Source organism: Rhinoraja longicauda, chromosome 9, assembly GCF_053455715.1.
Source record: "Rhinoraja longicauda isolate Sanriku21f chromosome 9, sRhiLon1.1, whole genome shotgun sequence".
Taxonomy (NCBI): Eukaryota; Metazoa; Chordata; class Chondrichthyes; order Rajiformes; family Arhynchobatidae; genus Rhinoraja; species Rhinoraja longicauda.
In genome coordinates this window covers 24,162,141-24,184,645 of record NC_135961.1, presented here as the reverse complement: position 1 = coordinate 24,184,645, position 22,505 = coordinate 24,162,141, and the positions used below count along the sequence as shown (strand labels likewise).

The 22,505-nt window shown below is 42.6% G+C and overlaps 1 protein-coding gene across 5 annotated transcripts in view; it reads right to left on the bottom strand.

Moving 5' to 3' along the window:
- The window catches only part of eml4 (EMAP like 4), a 161,442-nt gene that overhangs the window by 25,874 nt on the left and 113,063 nt on the right, over nucleotides 1–22,505 (bottom strand). For all 5 annotated transcript variants that reach the window (XM_078404972.1, XM_078404973.1, XM_078404971.1 and 2 more), the window contains 5 exons: nucleotides 18,107–18,242; nucleotides 15,800–15,951; nucleotides 14,303–14,428; nucleotides 12,312–12,443; nucleotides 8,053–8,120 (listed from right to left, as the gene is read on the bottom strand). In XM_078404972.1, the coding sequence (XP_078261098.1) occupies nucleotides 8,053–8,120; nucleotides 12,312–12,443; nucleotides 14,303–14,428; nucleotides 15,800–15,951; nucleotides 18,107–18,242 (614 nt within the window). The remainder of the gene's footprint in view (nucleotides 1–8,052; nucleotides 8,121–12,311; nucleotides 12,444–14,302; nucleotides 14,429–15,799; nucleotides 15,952–18,106; nucleotides 18,243–22,505) is intronic.

The following is a 22,505-nucleotide window of genomic DNA, read 5'->3' as shown; positions in this document are numbered from 1 at the left end:
CTCCAGACCCTTTCTGTTTTCCGCAGGGACCACCCTCTCCCCAAATCCCTGGTTCCCTCATCTTTTTCCACCCATCCCATCCCATCCCAGACTCTCTCCTCTGCAACTCTGCAAGCATGTCAAGAGATACAAATACCAATTGAAGTGAGGCTAAATATTAACTCAAGGAACAGCATGTTATTTGGGTAATCTGCAGCCGATTGCCATAAACACTGAATTCTCTCTTTTCAGACAACCCATTCTCCCGCTGTCCCTTTCGGTCATTCACTGATGACAGCAGTGGTTGGATGTGCAATGGGTAATGAAGTGTCAGAGAAAGAGAAGGACATTGGAAATCGGACCGAATGGTCTCAGAGCGATAACCTTGCTCTCAATGTCAGCAAGCTGATTGTTGACTTTAGAAAGGGAAAGTCAAGGAACGTGAACCTGTCTTCAAGACCTTTGAAGGATAAAACAGCAGTTACTTAATTGATGCACAATAAACATTTTTTTTTGCTCCAGACTAATGTGCAACAATCATTCAATTGTTCTAACTTCAACTTTATCTTCTTAACTGCTCCCTTCTAAGAAAGCTTTTAAAAAATTACAAAAACAAATCAAAATACAGCATGATGAGTGAATGAGTCCACAGATATTGCAAACATTCTGGAAATGTCCGGCTGGGCATTAGTCATGTTAGGAATGCAATTCTTCAGACTCCTTTTAGAAAGATCAAAGACAAAATATATTCTAAACAGATGACATCTGGATCAATAGATCGTTATACTATAAACATTCCAAATCAGAGATGCATTAAAAATTCCGTGAACGATTTTCCTTGCTCGGTTGTGTGAGATAAAGTACTAAATCATAGTCAATGCGGTATGACATGCTTGGCCGTAGGTATGAGACCATTAGCATAAATTTGTAATCCAAAAGCAAAATCCTGCACATCTTGGAAATCTGAAATAACTAGCCAGTTATTCATACTGAGCGTGTCAGGCATCATCAGCAAAGTGACGGCGCCTAACGGCTGCGGCTCGCTAGCAGTCTGTTCGTCTTTTTTCCTTTTTTTTTTGTTGTGTGTAGGTGTTGGGATGGTTTTTGTATTTTTTTTGGTTGTGTATGTGTGGGGGGTGGTGGTGTGGGTGGGGGGTGGCGGGGGGGGTGGGGGAAACTTTTCTCTTCCTCACGGCGCGGGGTGCGGCTCGGCTGCGGGGCCTAACATCGCCCGGTGCGGCTCGGCCGCTGGACTTTACATCGCCCGGTGCGGCTTGGCCGCTGCACTTAACAGTGCCCGGTGCGGCTCGGCCGCGGGACTTTACATCGCCCGGTGCGGCTTGGCCGCTGGACTTAACAGTGCCCGGTGCGGCTCGGCCGTTGGACTTTACATCGCCCGGTGCAGCTCGGCCGCGGGACTTAACATCGCCCGGTGCGGCTCGGCTGCGGGACTTTACATCGCTGGTGCGGCTCGACCACGGGACTTTTCATCGCTGGTGCGGCTCGGCTGCGGGACTTAACATCGCCCGGTGCGGCTCGGCTGCGGGACTTTACATCGCCCGGTGCGGCTCGGCTGCGGGACTTTACATCGCTGGTGCGGCTCGACCACGGGACTTTACATCGCCCGGTGCGGCTCGGCTGCGGGACTTAACATCGCCTGGTGCGGCTCGGCTGCGGGACTTTACATCGCTGGTGCGGCTCGACCACGGGACTTAGCTGCGCAAGGCTTGGTCGCGGGGCCTTTCATCGCCCGGCTCGGCCGCGAGACGTTTCAGCGCCCGGTGCGATTCGGCCGGGGGGACTTCCATCCTCTTGCGGGGACTGTGCGGGTCGGTCGGGGACGAGCTATCTGTCCGTGGGCGTGGGGAAGAGAGTGGAAGTTTTGTTGCCTCCATCACAGTGAGGGGGTGTTTGGAGTCACTGTGATGGACGTTTGTGTTGGGGCTATGTGTCTTGTGTTCTTTTTTTCTATGACTGCTATGTAGTTTCGTTCGGTACTTCGGTACCGAATGACAAATAAAGCTCTGTTATACTGTTATACTGTTATACTGTTATTTGTGGAAGGGGAAAGGCCAAGGATGTTTCATCAGAACTATGACTTTCAGATGCTGATTATTGCTGGTGGTTCCTACTTTCATCACCATTTATTTATAACCTCGTTCGCACCTTAAACATATCAGTCTAAGACTTGCTTCAGATGATAAGTTCACTTATTTCAAACTAATTGCTAAATATTTCAAAATTAAATCCTCTGATTTTCATTAAGGTCATTTGTCCAATGGATTTGACCATCAATAAAATAACCATTATTGTACAATAATTATAAACACTTTTTAAAAATGTAATTATTATTTTGATCTGTACTGTTTTCCACAAATTCAGAAAACGACAAGCTTTTATTCAATATTTTTTTATTCTGTCCAGACCACACATGATTTATCATTATTCAGATATTTAAAAAATCTATATTGTCATAATCACCAGTGCCAAACCACAAAATTACTAGAGTTTATCCACAATAACTTTTATGCTTGAAATTCTCTGGAATTTCTTGACTGTTGAGACAAAAACACTGTTCACAAATCTACTTTTGTTTAAACTGCGACTTAGTAATTACTGGCTTGTCTATTTTACTCATCAATATATTCCAAATAGTTTTATCTTGAAAAGATTGGCCTTTTCTTTTCTGTCCTAGTGGAAAGGTTCAAATAAGTTCACAAAGGGTGGTGGGTGCATGGAACAAGTTGCCAGAGGAGGTAGTTGAGGTTGGAACTATCCCATCATTTAAGAAACAGTTGGGCAGGTACATGGATAGGACAGGTTTGGAGGGATATGGACCAAGCGCAGGCAAGTGGGACTAGTGTAGCTGGGACATTGTTGGCCGGTGTGGGCGAGTTGGGCCGAAAGGCCTTTTTCCACACTGTATCACTCTATGACTCTAAGTAAAAAAAACAAGAATGGATAATGGTTTTCCCAGTATCACCAGACTGGAACGCACACACTAATAAAGTGAAAAATTGCTCTATTGTCAAAAGGCTTTCGAACACACCAATTTTTGTCAGATTCTGCCACTCACCTTCACACAAGGGACAATTCACAGTGGCTAGTTAGGTGAAGCACACAAGGGAAACCTACATGGACATAGGGAGAACATACAAACTCCACGCAGACAGGACCAGAGATCAAAATCAAACCCTGTCTCTGGCTCAGTGAGGCAGCAGCGCCCACGCTGTTCCACTATGGTGGATCCCTGAATCCACCAACACCTCTTCCAACAAGTCTACTCTCAATCATCAGCACGTGCTGTTAGTTGATTCTTACTCACCAATGAATTGTTCACTGCTACTCAATTTGGGTACTGTCAGAACCACTTTGCTTCATTTTAGCCAAGGACCAAAATGGACAAAAGAAGCAAAGTGAGAGAGGTGTTTTCAGCTGTCAATAAACCCTATTAAAATTTAATGGGAATCAAAACCAAAACTCTTGTGGTTCAATCTATATCTGAGGATATATTTACATTATTTGTTTAATCTGTCAGGGCAGGTTGGAAATTGGATTTAAAAAGCACAATTAGTATGCTCTTTATACAGTGCCCTCCATAATGCTTGGGACAAAGACCCATCATCTATTTATTTGCCTCTGTATTCCACAATTTGAGATTTGTAATAGAAAAAATCACATGTGGTTAAAGTGAACATTGTCAGATTTGAATAAAGGGTATTTTTATACATTTTGGTTTCACCATGTAGAAATTACAGCTGTGTTTATACATAGTTCCTCAATTTCAGGGCACCATAATGTTTGGGACACATGGCTTCACAGGTGTTTGTAATTACTCAGGTGTGTTTAAATGCCTCCTTAATGCAGGTATAAGAGAGCTCTCAGCACCTAGTCTTTCCACCAGTCTTTCCATCACCTTTAGAAACTTTTATTGTTGTTTATCAACATGAGGACCAAAGTTGTGCCAATGAAAGTCAAAGAAGCCATTATGAGACTGAGAAACAAGAATAAAACTGTCAGCGACATCAGCCAAACCTTAGGCTTACCAAAGTCAACTGTTTGGAACATCATTAAGAAGAAAGAGAGCACTGGTGAGCTTACTAATTGCAAAGGGCCTGGCAGGCCAAGGAAGACCTCCACAGCTGATGACAGAAGAATTCTCTCTATAATAAAGAAAAATCCCCAAACACCTGTCCGACAGATCAGAAACACTCTTCAGGAGTCAGGTGTGGATTTGTCAATGACCACTGTCCACAGAAGACCATGAACAGAAATACAGAGGCACGATGCAAACGACTGGTTAGCCGCAAAAATAGGATGACCAGGTTACAGTTTGCCAAGAAGTACTTCAAAGAGCAACTGTTCGGGAAAAAGGTCTTGTGGACAGATGAGACGAAGATTAACATATCAGAGTGATGGCAAGAACAAAATATGGAGGAGAGAAGGAACTGCCCAAGATTCAAAGCATACCACCTCATCTGTGAAACACGGTGGTGAGGGTGTTATGGCCTGGGCATGTATGGCTACTGAAGGTAATGGCTCACTTATCTTCATTGATGATACAACTGCTGATGGTAGTAGCATAATGAATTCTGATGTAAATAGACACATCCTATCTGCTCAAGTTCAAATAAATGCCTCAAAACTTATTGGCTGGCAGTTCATTCTACAGCAAGACAATGATCCCAAACATACTGCTAAAGCAACAAATGCGTTTTTCCAAAGCTAAAAAATGGTCAATCCTTGAATGGCCAAGTCAATCATCTGATCTGAACTAGCCCCCAAAACAAGCATAAGCTAAAGATGGCTTCAAGCACCTTTTCTATGACCAGGGCCAGGCAGAGCATCACCAGAGGAGACACCCAGCAACTGGTGATGTCCATGAATCGCAGACGTCAAGTGGTCATTGCATGCAAAGGATATGCAACAAAATACTAAACATGACTACTTTCATTTACATGACATTGCTGTATCCCAAACATTATGGTGCACTGAAATGGGGGGACTATGTATAAGCACTGCTGTAATTTTAACATGGTGAAATCAAAATGGAAAAAGTGGCCTTTATTAAAATCTGACAATATGCACTTTAAGCACATGTGATTTTTTTCCTATTGCAAATCTCAAATTGTGGAGTACAGAGGCAAATAAATAAATGATGGGTCTTTGTCCCAAACATTATGGAGGCCACTGTAGCCTTCTTCCATTAATAAATTCACGTTGATAGTCCTGATTAATCTTTTTTGAAAGAAGCCTTAGAATTGATTCCACTGTTTGCCCACCTCTGAAATTAAATGAAATGATCTGTAATTAATTGATTTCTCCGTAACCCCTCCCCAATCATCCAGTTTACAATCAACACATAGGCAATCATCCAGTCTTCAAGCACCTTTTCTATGACCAGGGACAGTTGCAGGATTCTCAGAGCTCCAAAATTATTTCTCTTGGTTGTTAAATAGCCTGGGAAATATTTCACCTGGAACTGGTGATTTACATCAATTAAAGGCAATTCCTGAAGGCAATTTAGAAATTCCAGGGCCTCTAAAACTTTATTATTCAATGTATTCTAACTAATTTTTGGAGAACTGAACATTACCCCTCCCTCCCCCCCTACCATCCACCGCTATTAGTACTCTTGGGCATCTGTAAGTCAAAGATTCGACTATAAATTTGCAGCTCCCTTGGATTGTTTGGAATTCTATAGTGGAGTATTTAGCGTGCCGGTCAATTAATTTGCTTTGAATTCAACCATACAGCCTTATTTAATGATCTCTGAACATATTATCCCCTCACAGCTTTGATCATTTCTTGAAACAAAATTGCTCCTCTGGTCCCAATCCGTTTTTCATGCCCCTCGCTATTTCATCTGTAAACACTATTATGAGGAACAGTCAGTTGCTACTCCTGTCGTGTTTCTGTTATAGTCAAAATCCTTTCATATGTCTATCTGTGTCTTTAGATTTAGATTTAGAGATACAGCGCGGAAACAGGCCCTTCGGCCCACCGAGTCCGCGCCGCCCAGCGATCCCCGCACATTAACACTATCCTACACACACTAGGGACAATTTTTTAAAAACATTTACCCAGTCAATGAACCTACAAACCTGTACGTCTTTATCACATTGGCACTCTCTTCACCAAATTCCATATGTTCATATATACACCATTAAGCACAGTCAGACTCTTTTGTCGCCGATGTTTTCACCTTTATTTACTCTGCCTTCCAAACTCACTTTTGCCTTCCATTTCCACATTTCTCTCTATGCTCAGCCTCCCATCCTCTTGCCAAGCTCCAATGACATTAGCAAACCTGCTCTCAAGAATAGACACAAAATGCTGGAGTAACTCCGCAAGTCAGGCAGCATCTCTGGAGAAAAGCAATAGGTGATGTTTCAGATTGAGACCCTTCTTCAGACTGCTCTCAATATTGAATGTGAATGTGAAGCCCTGTTGAGTGTGATCTTTCTGGCATATACACATCCCGGCACCTGCAGAATTCCTGTCTATTTTCCAAAGATGTTTTTGGAACAAAATGAGTGGACCAGACCAGTAATTAAAGCATATAATTCATACTAAGATAACATCACATATTTGCTGCAACTACTTTCTAAATATTCCCCATTTCACTTGCTGAGAAAAAAAACCCAGAAAGTGAATTTTTGCATTAGAACACTGTTGTGCATTTCTTAACCGTTTCGCTCATTTGTATCATGAAGAGTAGCTTAAGAGCAGAGCAACGTTGGAGACTAGACTCAGTCACGCACAGGTCCAAGTTCTTCTACTCTTCTTCATCCAGCACTTGATCACAATCTCCTTGCATTTCTGTCAGACCCCTCAAATATACTCTCTCTATTTTACAAACATCTCTCACATTCTGTCACCTTCTCTGTTACCTATACCTCTTATATGCTGCCTGAATCAACGGACAGAGCCAAACGTAGGGAGTTAATGAGCAGAAATATCTAAATGCTATGCACAGTCAGATCCCTTTAGACTTGGAGTGGGTACTCTTCAACGAAATGTATCTTTCATATAATGTAAAAGAAAAATTGCATGGCTCTTCATAGGACAATTATCAAACAAAATTTGACTCTAAGCCATGTAAGAAGAATTTTGGCTAGTGAACAAAAGCTCGTAAAAGAGTTAGCTTCACAGAATGTCATAAGGCAGAGTTGGCAGAAAGTTGAGTTCAGAGTGGAGGAGAACAGCTGGTGAGAGGACATGGATTGCAGGGAAAGATAATCGCCCCAAAAGGTAACACAGATTTATGGGCCAAACAGCTTCCTTCTACGTCATAAGAGATACGACTATAAATGAAAGTTAAAGGAGAGGGCTTTAGACGCTAGATAGTTGAAAACACAGCTGACAACATTGGACTGATTGAAACAGAAAGTGCACAGAATCAATAAGTGGGGATGTGCATACACAAGGAACTGCAGATGCTGATTTGCAACAAAAAAGACACAAAGTGCTGGAGTAACTCAGTGGATATGGCAGTATCTCTGGAAATACATAGATAAGTGACGATTTGGGTTGGGAACCTTCTGTGATTGTGGTAGTTGCGAGGAAGGTGAGGAAAGTGGAAGAGAGGAGGGACATGACACAGTCTGGTAAGCAATTGATGGATATAGGTGAGGGGGTTTGATAGGCAGATGGTTGGACAAAGGCCAGAGGTGAAAAGGCAAAAGGTGCGTGACAAAGATAGAAGATGTGCAAATTGTGAACGATGTCATACAGGTGGAAGGGATGGTAGAGAGGAGAAATGGATATACGTCTAAGTGAGAAATAAAGTGGAGGGCAGTTAGGGTGCAAAAAGGGGACGGGAGAAAAGGCAGAGGGTGAAGGGTTTATAGGCGATTACCTAAAATTGGAGAATTTTATTTTCATACTATTAGTTTATAAGCATATGAGAAACTGTTTCTCTAGTTTGTGTGTGGCCTCACTCTGGCAATGCAGGTGGCAACAGGACAGAAAGGTCAGTTTGTCTTTAATGTAAAAGAGCATTATACACTACCACAAACTCTTATCGTTGAAGACGCAGGAGATTCATGAGAAGTTTTTCATCAGACTAACCTGCCCGAATGAGTCCCGATAGCAACCACAACACCGCTGGGGTGGAATTCAGCACAATGACCTGGTTCCTAAAGAGAAAGAATTAAATTTATGTTTAGAAATGTTAATATATTGCCTTTCAATCACTGAAGTTTTTTTAGCTGTTCCTGTCAAGAGAAAGTGCATTAAAGGTGAAGGATTGCCGTTAACTTCAAATCACATAATCTTAAAAACTTATACAACTGCTCCTCAATCATCACTGAAATGGGTAAAATGCTGGAATTCTTAACCTAAGAATTCTTAATCAGTGCCAGAAGGTAAACAGGAGCAGGAAAAGGCCCACTGGCTCCTTGAACCTGCTCTGCCACTCATTGTAAGGCAAGCTGATCAAGTCTTGGTCGCTGCATCATTTTCCTGTTCCCATTGTTGTTCAGGAAGTTCTACTATCACCTTCATCAGGACAAAAAGAAAAGAGCAATAAATATTGCCATGACTAAACTCAAGCAACTTCGACATGCATTTGCGGACATGTAAATGAATCATGGAAAGAGAGTTTGTGGAGTGTCTCCGAGATGGATTCTTAGAACAGCTTGTACTGGAGCCTACAAGGGAGAAGGCAATTCTGGATTTAGTGTTGTGTAATGAACCTGATCTGATAAGGGGACTCGAGGTAAAAGAGCCATTAGGGGGCAGTGACCACAATATGATAAGTTTTACTCTACAAATTGAGAGGGAGAAGGGAAAATCGGAAGTGTCAGTATTACAGTACAGCAAAGGGGATTACAGAGGCATGAGGCAGGAGCTGGCCAGAATTGACTGGAAGGAGGCCCTCGCAGGGAAGACGGTGGAACAGCAATGGCAGGTATTCCTGGGACTAATGCAGAAGTTGCAGGAACAATTTATCCCAAGGGGAGTAAGAGACACCCGTGGCTGACAAGGGAAGTCAAGGACAGCATAAAAATAAAAGAGCAGAAGTACAACAAAGCAAAGAAGAGTGGGAAGCCAGAGGATTGGGACTCTTTTAAAGAGCAACAGAAGATGACTAAGAAGGCAATACGGGGAGAAAAGATGAGGTACGAGGGTAAACTAGCCAATAATATAAAGGAGGATAGTAAAAGCTTTTTTAGGTATGTAAAGAGGAAAAAAATAGTCAAGGCAAATGTGGGTCCCTTGAAGACAGAAGCGGGGGAATTTATTATGGGAAACAAGGAAATGGCAGACGAGTTCAACAGGTACTTTGGATCTGTCTTCACTAAGGAAGATACAAGCAATCTCCCAGATGTTCTAGTGGCCAGAGATCCTAGGGTGACGGAGGAACTGAAGGAAATCCACATTAGGCAGGAAATGGTGTTGGGTAGACTGATGGGACTGAAGACTGATAAATCCCCAGGGCCTGATGGTCTGCATCCCAGAGTACTTAAGGAGGTGGCGCTAGAAATTGTGGACGCATTGGTGATCATTTTCCAATGTTCTATAGATTCAGGATCAGTTCCTGTGGATTGGAGGGTAGCTAATGTTGTTCCACTTTTTAAGAAAGGAGGGAGAGAGAAAATGGGAAATTATAGACCAGTTAGTCTGACATCAGTGGTGGGGAAGATGCTGGAGTCAATTATAAAAGACGAAATTGCGGAGCATTTGGATAGTAGTAACAGGATTGTTCCGAGTCAGCATGGATTTACGAAAGGGAAATCATGCTTGACTAATCTTCTGGAATTCTTTGAGGATGTAACCAGGAAAATTGACAGGGGAGAACCGGTGGATGTGGTGTACCTTGACTTTCAGAAAGCATTTGACAAGGTTCCACATAGGAGATTAGTGGGCAAAATTAGAGCACATCGTATTGGAGGTAGGGTACTGACATGGATAGAAAATTGGTTGACAGACAGAAAGCAAAGAGTGGGGATAAATGGGTCCCTTTCAGAATGGCAGGCAGTAACTAGTGGGGTACCGCAAGGCTCGGTGCTGGGACCGCAGCTATTTACAATATACATTAATGACTTGGATGAAGGGATTAAAAGTACCATTAGCAAATTTGCAGATGATACAAAGCTGGGTGGTAGTGTGAACTGTGAGGAAGATGCTATGAGGTTGCAGGGTGACTTGGACAGGTTGTGTGAGTGGGCGGACGCATGGCAGATGCAGTTTAATGTGGATAAGTGTGAGGTTATCCACTTTGGTGGTAAGAATAGGAAGGCAGTGTATTATCTGAATGGTGTCAAGTTAGGAACAGGGGACGTACAACGAGATCTGGGTGTCCTAGTGCATCAGTCACTGAAAGGAAGCATGCAGGTACAGCAGGCAGTGAAGAAAGCCAATGGCATGTTGGCCTTCATAACAAGAGGAGTTGAGTATAGGAGCAAAGAGGTCCTTCTGCAGTTGTACAGGGCCCTAGTGAGACCGCACCTGGAGTACTGTGTGCAGTTTTGGTCTCCAAATTTGAGGAAGGATATTCTTGCTATTGAGGGCGTGCAGCGTAGGTTTACTAGGTTAATTCCCGGAATGGCGGGACTATCATATGTTGAAAGACTGGAGCGACTAGGCTTGTATACACTGGAATTTAGAAGGATGAGAGGAGATCTTATCGAAACGTATAAGATTATTAAGGGGTTGGACACGTTAGAGGCAGGAAACATGTTCCCAATGTTGGGGGAGTCCAGAACAAGGGGCCACAGTTTAAGAATAAGGGGTGGGCAATTTAGAACTGAGATGAGGAAAAACTTTTTCAGTCAGAGAGTTGTGAATCTGTGGAATTCTCTGCCTCAGAAGGCAGTGGAGGCCAATTCTCTGAATGCATTCAAGAGAGAGCTGGATAGAGCTCTTAAGGATAGCGGAGTCAGGGGGTATGGGGAGAAGGCAGGAACGGGGTACTGATTGAGAATGATCAGCCATGATCACATTGAATGGCGGTGCTGGCTCGAATGGCCGAATGGCCTCCTCCTGCACCTATTGTCTATTGTCTATTGTAATTGTTTGAACGGATCCTTCACCGGGGTAGCAAATTGTTCTTCTCACCTTTAGACTCTAAGAGAATGAAAATTATGAATACCTGGAAGCCACTAAGACATCACATTTTACCATTTTTACTTTTATCTGGTCATCTGGTTGTGATGGAGAACAGGGCAAGCCTGGAGCAGGGAAGTAACGGAAAGGAATTGTGGAGAACACAAGATATGGGATAGAGGTGAATAAATGACTCCAGATCAGAAGGCTGCGTGTTCAAATCACGTCGGGGTCACCAATGTAGTGGCCTGGCGGAGGCCAGAGAAAAGGCAAGACGCCAGGCAGTGTTTAGTTAGATTCTTTATTAGGCTGTGAGCTGGTGCCCACAGCGTAGTTCTCCTAGGGATGGTCCACGCCTTCCCTTGGTCTGGCTTTTAACCCCTTTCACCTGTCCGTCACGTAACGAGGGGGCTGACCCGAGGAGTGGCCTGATCCGCCACAACAGGACGAATGACAGGAGAAATGAAATGGGGTAAGAGACGGGTATGAACTAAAGAAAGGTGCATGGGTTTTGTGATAGCAAGTTAATTCTTATATGGGATACTGGGAGCAGTGAAGAATTTGGCAGCCATGCTATACTTTCTGTATCATTAAATAAGTATACGTTGATGTAATATATTCAAAACAGACTAAGAAGAGTACACCCAGCAACAGTTCACTATCGATCTCCAGATCACTTTTAGCTTCTTCCTACTACATTGATACCCATCACCATATACAATTCCTAAGATAGACACAAAATGCTGGAGTAACTCAGTGGGACAGGCAGCATCTCTGGACAGAAGGAATGGGTGACGTTTCGGGTCGAGACCCTTCTTCAGACTGAGTAGGAAGGAACTGCGTTTGCTGGTTTAAACCGAAGATAGGCACAAAATGCTGGAGTAACTCAGTAACCAGGTAGCATCTCTGGATAGAAGGAATGGGTGACGTTTCGGGTTGAGACCTTTCTTCAGACCGAGTCCTGAGAAGGGTCTCGACCCAAAACATCACTCATTCCTTCTATTCAGAGATGTTGCATGTTCCACTGAGTTATTCCAGCATTTTGTGTCTATCTTCGGTTTAAACCAGCATCTGCAGTTCCTCCCCACACCATATACAATTTCTACTTTATCTCCTAATATGTAATAATTTTACATCAATCAATAAATGGAGTAAAAGTTATGATATTTTTAAAGGTTTCAGTTTGGAAAAAATGTATCTCTGGATCTGTAACTCACTAGTAATCAGCTTATATAATCTTATCTTTTAACAAAAACTTTAAAAAATACATATGTATTTACATCCAAGATTTTGCTCCATTCAAGGGTGTGATCCACAGAGTTCCACAAGCAAACCTGTCGATCCTGGGCACAGGTTAGGAAAAGGTCCTTGAAAGGATGTGTGGCTAGACCCCAGAGTTCATCTGTATGACCCTGCAACAATTAAAACCACTGGCTTCAGCAATATATTAAACCACTAAAATAAGCTAGTCAAAATTCTGTATCAATATTTTTCAGTTAACATTATTAATTTTTAAATATATATACAATTTAATTCACAGTGAACAACATGGATATAGTCATTATTTAAAATTCTTTACTGTTCAGAGAATGTAAGACAGAAAAGGTGTTTGATTTCCAATTTAAATAATCACCTTCATAAAGCTAGCTGTCTGTCTGTCTGTCTGTCTGTCTGTCTGTCTGTCTGTCTGTCTGTCTGTCTGTCTGTCTGTCTGTCTGTCTGTCTGTCTGTCTGTCTGTCTGTCTGTCTGTCTGTCTGTCTGTCTGTCTGTCTGTCTGTCTGTCTGTCTGTCTGTCTGTCTGTCTGTCTGTCTGTCTGTCTGTCTGTCTGTCTGTCTGTCTGTCTGTCTGTCTGTCTGTCTGTCTGTCTGTCTGTCTGTCTGTCTGTCTGTTAGGGCCACACTTTATGCACCACATTACTCACCATTATCCTTGGCATAATGTCTAACAACTCTCATTCAAATTGAAGGTACATTTTAAAAGCTAGACATTTTAAAGTTTAAAAGTTCCCTTTCTAACCCATTTCCTGAAACTCATCAGCGTATGACGTCACAATGCTCCATGTTCGACTTCATTTGTTCCTCACTCGCCAAAAAAAGATGGCCGCCAGCAGCGCCGCCGCTCGCCCGGCCTTAGTCGTCCCCTCTCCCCTCTCCTCTCACCCCCTCCCCTCTCTCACCTCGCCTCTCGCCCGGCCGAGACTCGCACATCGGCAGTCAGCGTTGAACGCACGGGCACTGGTAAGTGCCTTTCGCAGCCAACAGCTCCATGGAGGGGAGTGGGCGTGGCAGCCGAGTGGGTGGAGGGTAGAGGTGGGGGGGAGTGGAGGTAGGGGGAGGAGAGGGAGAGGGGGCAGTGGGGAACAGTGGGGGTGGGGGAAAAGAGGACAGTGGGAGGCAGTAGAGAGTTGTGGTGGGGAGGAGGTGAGAGTGGAGGTGGGGGGCAGGAGAGGGGGAGGGGGAATAGGGGTGGGGAGGGGTAGGGGGGATGGAGTGGGTCAGTGGGGGGGGGGATAAGGGGGATTGAGTGGGGGGGGGGATAAGGGGGATTGAGTGGGGGGGGTTGAGGGTGCTACACCAATACAGGAGAGGCTTTGAGTCCAGGGCTCACTCAGTGACGACACCATCTCCCCTTCCCTGTTCCCCCTCTATGAGGAATGGGCCCAAAGGGTCCACTTGGTCTAGTTGATACTAAAATTGCAATTTTAAGGAATTTTGCAGTTAACAGAAATTTAAAAAAATGTTTTAATTAAAAATGCAAATTTAATATATTTAATTGTGCAATCTTAGTTACTTCAATTATTTTTAAATGCCATGGCAAGCATTAGAAATTCAAAATGCCGAAAACAAACGTTTTGAATGATTTATTTCATTATGAACCGTCCTGCAGATGTATTGACATGCTGATAAGATTTTTTTTTTTCAGGTATTACATATTGATATTCAACCTTTCTGTTGCAGAATCTGAGAATCTCGTGTCATTAGCTATTTCTAAACAAAATTCAGTAGGAAAATAATTCAATGGAACACAATCTATTCACTTTACTGCTTTTTATTCAACCATGTATTAAATGACACAGAATTATAGTCTACTGAAAAAAAAGGTTGGTTCAAAAATGTGAGGAATTTTTATTTTCACTGGGGAATGTAATTAATGGTAGAGCAATGGACATCTTGGGCAGCACATTTGTTCCAGAAAGTTTGACTTTCTTCACATGAAACAAGTAGTTGGTTGCTTAAATGAAATCATCTTTAAACAAGAGTGTCACACACCTGTACTTCTACCTGGAAACCATCATTGAATGTTCCCCTTAAAATGAAGTTGCGTGAGGTGCCAATTAGGAACTGGTCTTCTTTTCCTTCTGCTACAGCTCGAATGGCTCCAAACTGATCAGGAACCTAAACCAACACAAGTGAAATAAAATTTACAACTGACACTCAATATTAAACACAGTAAAATTTTAAATCAGATACAAATCAATTCTCACATTATAGAAGAATACTGATATATATTCAATGTCAGCCTTACTAATATTTTAAAAAACTGTGCCATCTCCATGGGATATTGGCCAAAATTATGTGCACTCATAACTAAAACATAACGCTCTGACTCAGAGACAAATAAATGTAAAATAAAGCTTCTTATTGCCAAAGATATGTTTGTTACTATTTATTGTTTTGTATTGGTGCTTGTAAATTTCTAATAAACCACTGCAATATGTCAGATAACATTACTCCCAGAGAGAAACCCTATACATTTCTTGGATATCAAGATTTTGTGTCAACGATAAAATAGCTAAATACCTCAGGCAATGATGCTCCCATAAGCTTTCAGCCCTCATCAGTCTCTGCAAAGAAGTTACAGAATTGGGAAGCACATTTAAAGTAGGTTGGCGCTGTCACTAGGCTGTGGAAAACTGGCTGAAAGAAAGGTCTTTCATCAAAGGGTTTCTCAATAATCCCTGAACTATTCATCACTATCTTCAAATGAATGTATCTTGTATTTCTTTATAAATCCTATGGTTCCACATGTGGTATTAGTAAATCAGTTAACCTGAACAGATTCCTTACAAGGTTTGTACCCCACACTGTGTGTAGGAAAGAACTGTGGATGCTGGTTTAAATCGAAGGTAGATACAAAATGCTGGAGTAACTCAGCGGGACAGGGAGCAGTTACTCCAACATTTTGTGTCTACCTTGTGCCCAACACTCCCAAGTCCTTGCACACTTAAATTCCCTTAAAATCTCTTACTTATTTTCCTTTTGGATTTACTTTTTAGATTTTGTATCTCATAGTGCTTTACAGTCCAAAATAGTGCTTGCAATCCAACTTTTCACTTGAAGGGCATAGCTTTAGGAAAAGGGGAAAGAGATTTAGAGGAGATACGAGGGAGTTCTTCACCCAGAAAGTGCTATGTACCTGGAATGTAACATCTGCGAAAGTGGTTGAAGCTGGCTCACTGACAGCATTTCAATGGCTGGATGAGCATTTAAATCGCTTGGATGTAGAAGGCTATGGGCCAAATGCTTGGAGATGGGCTTAATATGGAAGGGTGCCCACTAGCCTGCATAAATTGGGCCAAAAGGCTGTTTTCATGCTGTACAATTTTATGACTAAGTTATTTGGCAACACATTTTATCTGACTATCCATCCGATTGAAGAAGAACCTGTAAATCTTTTACAGAAATCCATGCAGAATACAAATTGTTAAAGAACATATAATTGAAAACAGTTTGCATAATTCCATTAAGGCACAGCAATAAGCTTACCTCAATTTCTCTTTCGGCAACGAGGGCGTGATCCCACAGGATGATTTTGCGATCTTTCCCGCCCCCTGTTAGCAGCATTCCATTTCTCATTTGGCAGAGAGTAAATACACTTCCATCATGTGCTTTAATCTGCCTGCTGATCTGATACACCCCTAAACAATGACAATTTTATTTGCTATGTTATGCAATAATAAGCACACAGAACAGTAAAGGCTGCCAAATACATTGATTTATATATCTTAATAATAGTCTAATGTACACATTTAAAAATGCACCAGCTCGAGAAGATTATTTTAGAGGAACCAAGTTTGAGCCAATGAAGATAACAGAAGTATTTCCCATGAATAGCTTTCTGAGCGTTCCATCAGTCATGGACAGGTAAGCCTCTCTATGCTTCAAGTCTGCGTGCTTGTATAGAATTGCAACCCCAGTTAGGTTCCCATCAACACACTCATACTTCCATTATATGCCGTTATATTCCATTATATACCATATATCTTTCAAAGTACTAGACTGTAACCCCAAAGTTCCACCGAGGCCTGAACCTAACTACTGTACTCATTGGACACTCCAAACTCTCCCAGTTGACTGCCTGAACCCTTCTGTCAGTGGATCATCAACTTCCTGACAGACAGGAAGCAGCATGTGAGGCTGGGAAAGCACATCTTGGACCCGCAGACCCTCAGCATAGGGGACCGCAAGGCTGCGTACTCTCCCCTCTCCTTTACTCTCTCTACACCAACGACTGCACCTCCACAGCTCCTCAAGTTTGCGGACGTCACAACCCTGATTGGACTGATCCAGGATGGGGAGGAATCTGCCTGCAGACAGGAAGTGACACAGCTGGTGTCCTGGTGCCATCGCAACAACCTGCAGCTTAATGCTCTTAAGATAGTGGAATTGAGTGTAGACTTTAGGATAGCTCTCCCTCCCTCCCCCCACTAAACACCACAGTCACATCTGTGGAGTCATTTAAGTTCCTTGGAACCATCATCTCCAGGGACCTTAAATGGGAGGCCACCATCGACTCCACAGTCAAAAAGGCCTATCAGAGGATGCACTATCTGTGGCAGCTGAGAAAACACAATCTGCCACAGGCAATGATGGTCCAGTTTTATACTGCCATCATAGAGTCTGTCCTCACCTTCTCCATCATGGTCTGGTTTGGCTCAGCCACCAAGCATGACATCCGGAGGCTGCAGCGCATCGTTCGATCAGCCGAGAAGGTTGTTGGCTGCAACCTTCCCCCCATCGACGAACTGTACACTGCAAGGGCCAGGAAGAGAGTGGGTAAGATCATCTCTGACCCCTCTCACCCTGGCCACAAACTCTTTGAAGCACTTCCCTCTGGAAGGCGACACTAGACTGTCAAAGCCGCCACAGCCAGACATAAAAACAGCTTTTTAACTATGAGCAGTATCTCTACTCAACAGCCAAAAGTCTGTAGCCTCCTTGTGCTCTGGTATTTTATTTAATTCTTCACATGTTTAAATTATAATGTTTTATTTTTAATTGTCTACAGAAAAATCGTGCTAGTTACTTGCGAGCAAAGCACTAAGGGAAATTCCTTGTATGTATACATACTTGGCTAATAAAATTTATTCAATTCAATTCAATTTAATAAAAACAACTAGTTCTTTGCTATCACCTTAAAAGTGATGGCTACTGACACTTAACCACTCACTGAAATCTATTTTGTATTCTTTCCAAAACCTTCATCCCTTCCCAAAATGTCATGCCCATATCGGACAACACAACTGCTGTTGGGAACTAATGTTTTATATAGTTTTAGCATACCTTTCTGACTTTTGCACTTCACATGTCTACTTATAAAGCCTACAACTCCACATCGACATCAGGAATGACAGATGCTGGTTTACTAAAAATAAAAGACAAAATACTGGAGTAAACCAGCATCCGTTCCTTGTGTCCAGTGAGCTATCATAAGTCCATTTGCTTTATTAACAAGTTTTTAAAAAAATTTGCACTGTCACTTCCAAGAGTTTGTGAACAAATGTTCCAAGCTCTCAGTTTTTGAACACTCCAAGATGCTAAAATTGTATAATTTCAAAACTTGTCAAAATATATTAAAATAAATCTTGGTGGTGAAACCCACCTCTGTGTCATGATCTTGTACACATAATTTGCGATTAAAATATAGTATTTAAAACTTTTAATTCTTTTCATTTTAAAAGATAAAGTCCACAGCAGCCATACTCTTATTAAGCTGATGATGCATGACTTTCTTGGATTTTGCCTTATACTTGCACTGATTTGAATTTGAGATTTGATAAAAACTGCAGTTACCTTTAGGTGCTTTCCCCTGTGCAGATTCCACAGTAGTTCTATTCCAAATTAGCATAATCCCTCCAGAGTCTCCAGTTAGCACATCTCCATTCTCCAAAAACGCTAAACACTGTACAAATTTTGGTTTTTCATATTTCTGAAAAATATAAGCGTTGAGAGATTTTAAATAGATGAAAATGGAACATAACTTGCACTGTTTTAGTTATTACATAAATTAGGTTTTATAGATGCTGTACTTTATTCTGCAGATCCTCTTGTAAAGAACACTACAGCACAGGAGCAGGCCCCTGCCCCAACCATGAACACATCGACCATGGCGTCAACCTAAACTAATCCCATCTGCCTGCACATGATCCGTATATCCCTGTATTCCATGCTTGTTCATGTGTCTGGTTAAATGTTCTTAAACATTGCAGTGGTAACTACTTCCATCACCTTCCACGGAAGCGGTTTCCAGGCAGCTACATCAAAGAAATACTTGTTCCACAACTCTCCTTTAAACTCCCCCCACCTTAAAGCTCTGCCCTCCAGAATTTGACATTTCCACTTTGCCACAAAGTCTGACTAATTTAATGAACTTCTAGCAACTCACTCCACACTCTCCATTGCTCCAGAGTAAACACTCTGTGTTTGCCCAGCCTCTCCCGACACATAATACACTCCAATACCAGCATCATTCTGGTGAACCTCTTCTGCACTCTCTTCAAATCCTCCACTTCCTTCCTATTGTGCAGTGACCAGAACTGCACACAACAGCTCCAACTGACAAAGGCAAGTATGCTGTACACCTTCTTTACCATCGTGTTCACTTATTTAGAAACTTTGGGCTTGCACTCCACGGTTCCTCTGTACATTAATACTCCTAAGGGTGCCTCCAATTCTTGCATTTGACCTTGCAAAAGGCATCACCTCACAATTAATATATTCAAATCAACAGGTCCAAGCACTGAGTTAGAAAAATACTCCTCTACCACAATCCATGCAAATTTTGGATCCAATTTACTAACTCACCATGGATCCCATGTGTCTTAAACTTCTGGAATAACCTACCGTGAGGGACCTTGCCTTATAGAGAATAGACAATAGGTGCAGGAGTAGGCCAATCGGCCCTTCGAGCCAGCACCACCATTCAATGTGATGATATTAGGATCCACATAGTTAACATTTACTACCCTACCCTCATCAATCACTTTCATCACTTCCTCAAATTTATGAGACAGACACTCCTGCACAAAGCCATGCTGACTATCCCTGACGAGGTCTTGCTTTCCCAAATGTGAATAAATCCCATGCCTAAGAATCTTCTCCAGTAATTTTCCTACTGCAGACGTAAGGTTCACTGACCAATAATTTTCTGGTTTATCCTTGTCGCCCATCTTAGACAAAGGAGCTAACATTGCTTCTCCTCCACTCTTCTGACACTTGGCCAGAGCTAAAGAGGATGCAAAGATCTCTGTCAAGACCCCAGCAATCTCCTTCCTGGCTTTCTCAGTACCTAAGGATAGATCCTGTCACGCCCTGGGGACATCCCCTTTAATCTTTCTCAAAGCATTCAACAGCATTCAGTTACTGTAATATCACACTCACTTCTTCTGGCTCCCTTCCTCATTTATGCTGTAAATTGGACTTTGGTGTTGCATGTGTCTAGTGCCCTGGTATAAATCCAGATGCCGTTGGCTAGCAATTTTTGCGAAAAAGGGAGCCGAGTGCGTAAGCCTCCCCCTGCCAATACATAACCTCTGCATCATCAAGACTCTCGCAGTGCCTCCTCGTGGCAACACATGGTAACTGGGATCACTTTCGGTTCCAGGCTAAATTGCGTGGGGATCTCAGAGGAACGTTGGCCCCCAGAGATGCGACGTGCAGGCCCACCGGCGTGTGGACACGCCCTGGCGTCCATCTACCAGGTCCCAACTATGGGTTAAATAGCACCCCACTGCCTTGTGGGTAAGGCTCAGGAAAGCCAAAGGCACTGGAGCTGGAGTCCATAGAGACGGTCGGCTGATCCTTGTGCGTCCGCCTTCCGGCAACCCCTGCAACCGGGTAGGCCCCAGACGTAGCAGCCACGCCATTCCTCTGGAATCAGCCTAATAGGTCGAGAGGGGAACGCAGATGCTGGGCAAGTCTGTATTCCCATTTATCTGCCCAGGCTCAGTGGCCAAATCAAATGGAGAGGACACTTCATCCTTGCTCGTCACAGAGGACAACACCAAGCCACACCATCACCTCCCGCAGATGGACGGATGCCAACCTGATGACCACAGATGAAAGATCCCCCTCCCCAAGCAGGACAACATCAAGCCACACCATCATCTCTTGCAGATGGGCAGATGCCAACCAACTGAGGAATTTAAGCAATTCCAACTTTCCCCCATGAATTTTCAAAAGCTGAGAGAAACAGTACATTTTTCAGTCATTGGGAAGTTCAGATTTAGAGTGTGGATGTGAAACCAGAGATGTCAACTTCTTGGAAATGGAATCATTGTTTCCATGTATTATGAAGAACTACAAAAATCAAGCTAAAGGCACAGAAACAATTTCCTTAACACCCACCAGCATCCCCTCGTCCATTTTACTTTGAACCTCAAGCTACCGTCGATGTTCACATTAGCAAGAGAAGGAGCCTTGCACTCAACATGTACATGGCCAAGGTCTTCCATAAACCTGTCCCTGCTCCAACAATGAGGATTCATGCCAAGTGATTCACTCCCTGTATCTTGGAACCACTGCCCAAAGACAGTCCTTGATGATGAAATTCACCACAGCCTTAAATGCACCAGCACAGGCTTTGATTGGTTGAGAAAAGGAACACTTGAAGACAAGTATCCCAAATATCCTTCCGTATTACATGTTTAAGATACCTGGACTATCTGTAACAGGGGGGAAACATTTAAGCGAGTATTAGCGGTAGGGGAATCATGAGTGAGGGTAACAACATTTGTTTCTCTGGCTGAGAGCAAGACTTCAAAATGGCATGTGGCCTCCCTGGTACCAGGGTCAGAAATTGGGATGTCTGGATTTGGGTATAAAACCTTTTGAAGAGGGGGAGTGGATAATGGCCAGGTGCCATAGTACATATCGGTACAAGAACCTAGGTACAAAGAGGTATGAAGACAAGCAAAACGAGTTTAGGGGTTGTGCAGAAGGTTTAAAAAACAGGACCGCTATGGTTCTGATCTTCGCGGTTCTACTCATTGCTATGTGCTAGTGAGGGTAGGACGGATAAACGCGTGGTTAAACAGTTGGTACAGGAGGGAGGGCCTTAGGTACTTAGATCATTGCGATTGCTTTTGGGATCGTGCAACCTGTACAAGTAGCAGCTAAACTGGAAGAAAACCAATATGCTTGAGGGCTGTTTGCTCTGGTTACTCTGGAGGGTTTAAATTCATTTGAGCTTGGGGTGGGAAACATTATTGGATGCAACAAGTGCAGAGAAAAAAAAATAGAGGATAAATCAAGCAACAGGTAGAGCACGGACGGTTCAGGGCTGTGGGAGAGCTGGTAGGTGCAACAGTATTTACTTTAATACAATGGCAGTATTTAGGATATCAAACAAGTCCATGAAGGTAGATTTTAAGCATTAGAGATAGGCAGTCCTTTTACTGTGTTTATACTACAGATCTTCCAGTAGTCAGCAGAGTTAAAGGAAAAGATATGTGAGCAAAGAGCAGAAAGGTGGAAGAACAATAGTGAATAGTTGTAGAAGATTTTGACTTTCCCAAAACATGGGTTTGCCATGTGTCTTAGATGGGGTGGATTCCAGCCTATTCCAAGCTCTATCATGTGAGCTGATTACCAGGTGGAATGTGTTAAGTGTGTGTAAGATACTTCTTGAGACCATATGCAAACAGTCCTACAAGGGACAGGGAAGTATTCAACTATATCTTAGCAAATGAAACTGGACAAGCTGGCAAACTGGATCCAAATTTGGTTCAGTGAGAGGAGACAGAGGTAGAAGGATGCCTTCCTGATTGAAAGTCTATAATAATAAACAATGCATTCCAGCCTGTTCCAAGCTTTATCATGTGAGCAGGTTACCAGGTGGACAGAGACAAAGATTCTAGCAGACTTCCCAACATTTGATTTTACAAATTAATGATTTTGATGTCCAAAATTCAGAATTTTACATCAATATTCATAATATGGCACGTAATGCAACTTTTCAGCAAAAAAAAAGTATGCACCCCAAATGCGCATTCATGTGTGAAAAACGACTATTATTTCTAACAGTCTGTAGTTCTTGGACTACATGTACATGTACCTATCATGAGTACATTATACTATTTATAGAAAGGTTATTGAACAGAGATACTTTTTGAAACACAGAAAAAATTGTTTTGTTTTGCTTTTTCCTTACACATCCTAGTTCTCTTGATATTGAATAAAAGAACAATGGTCA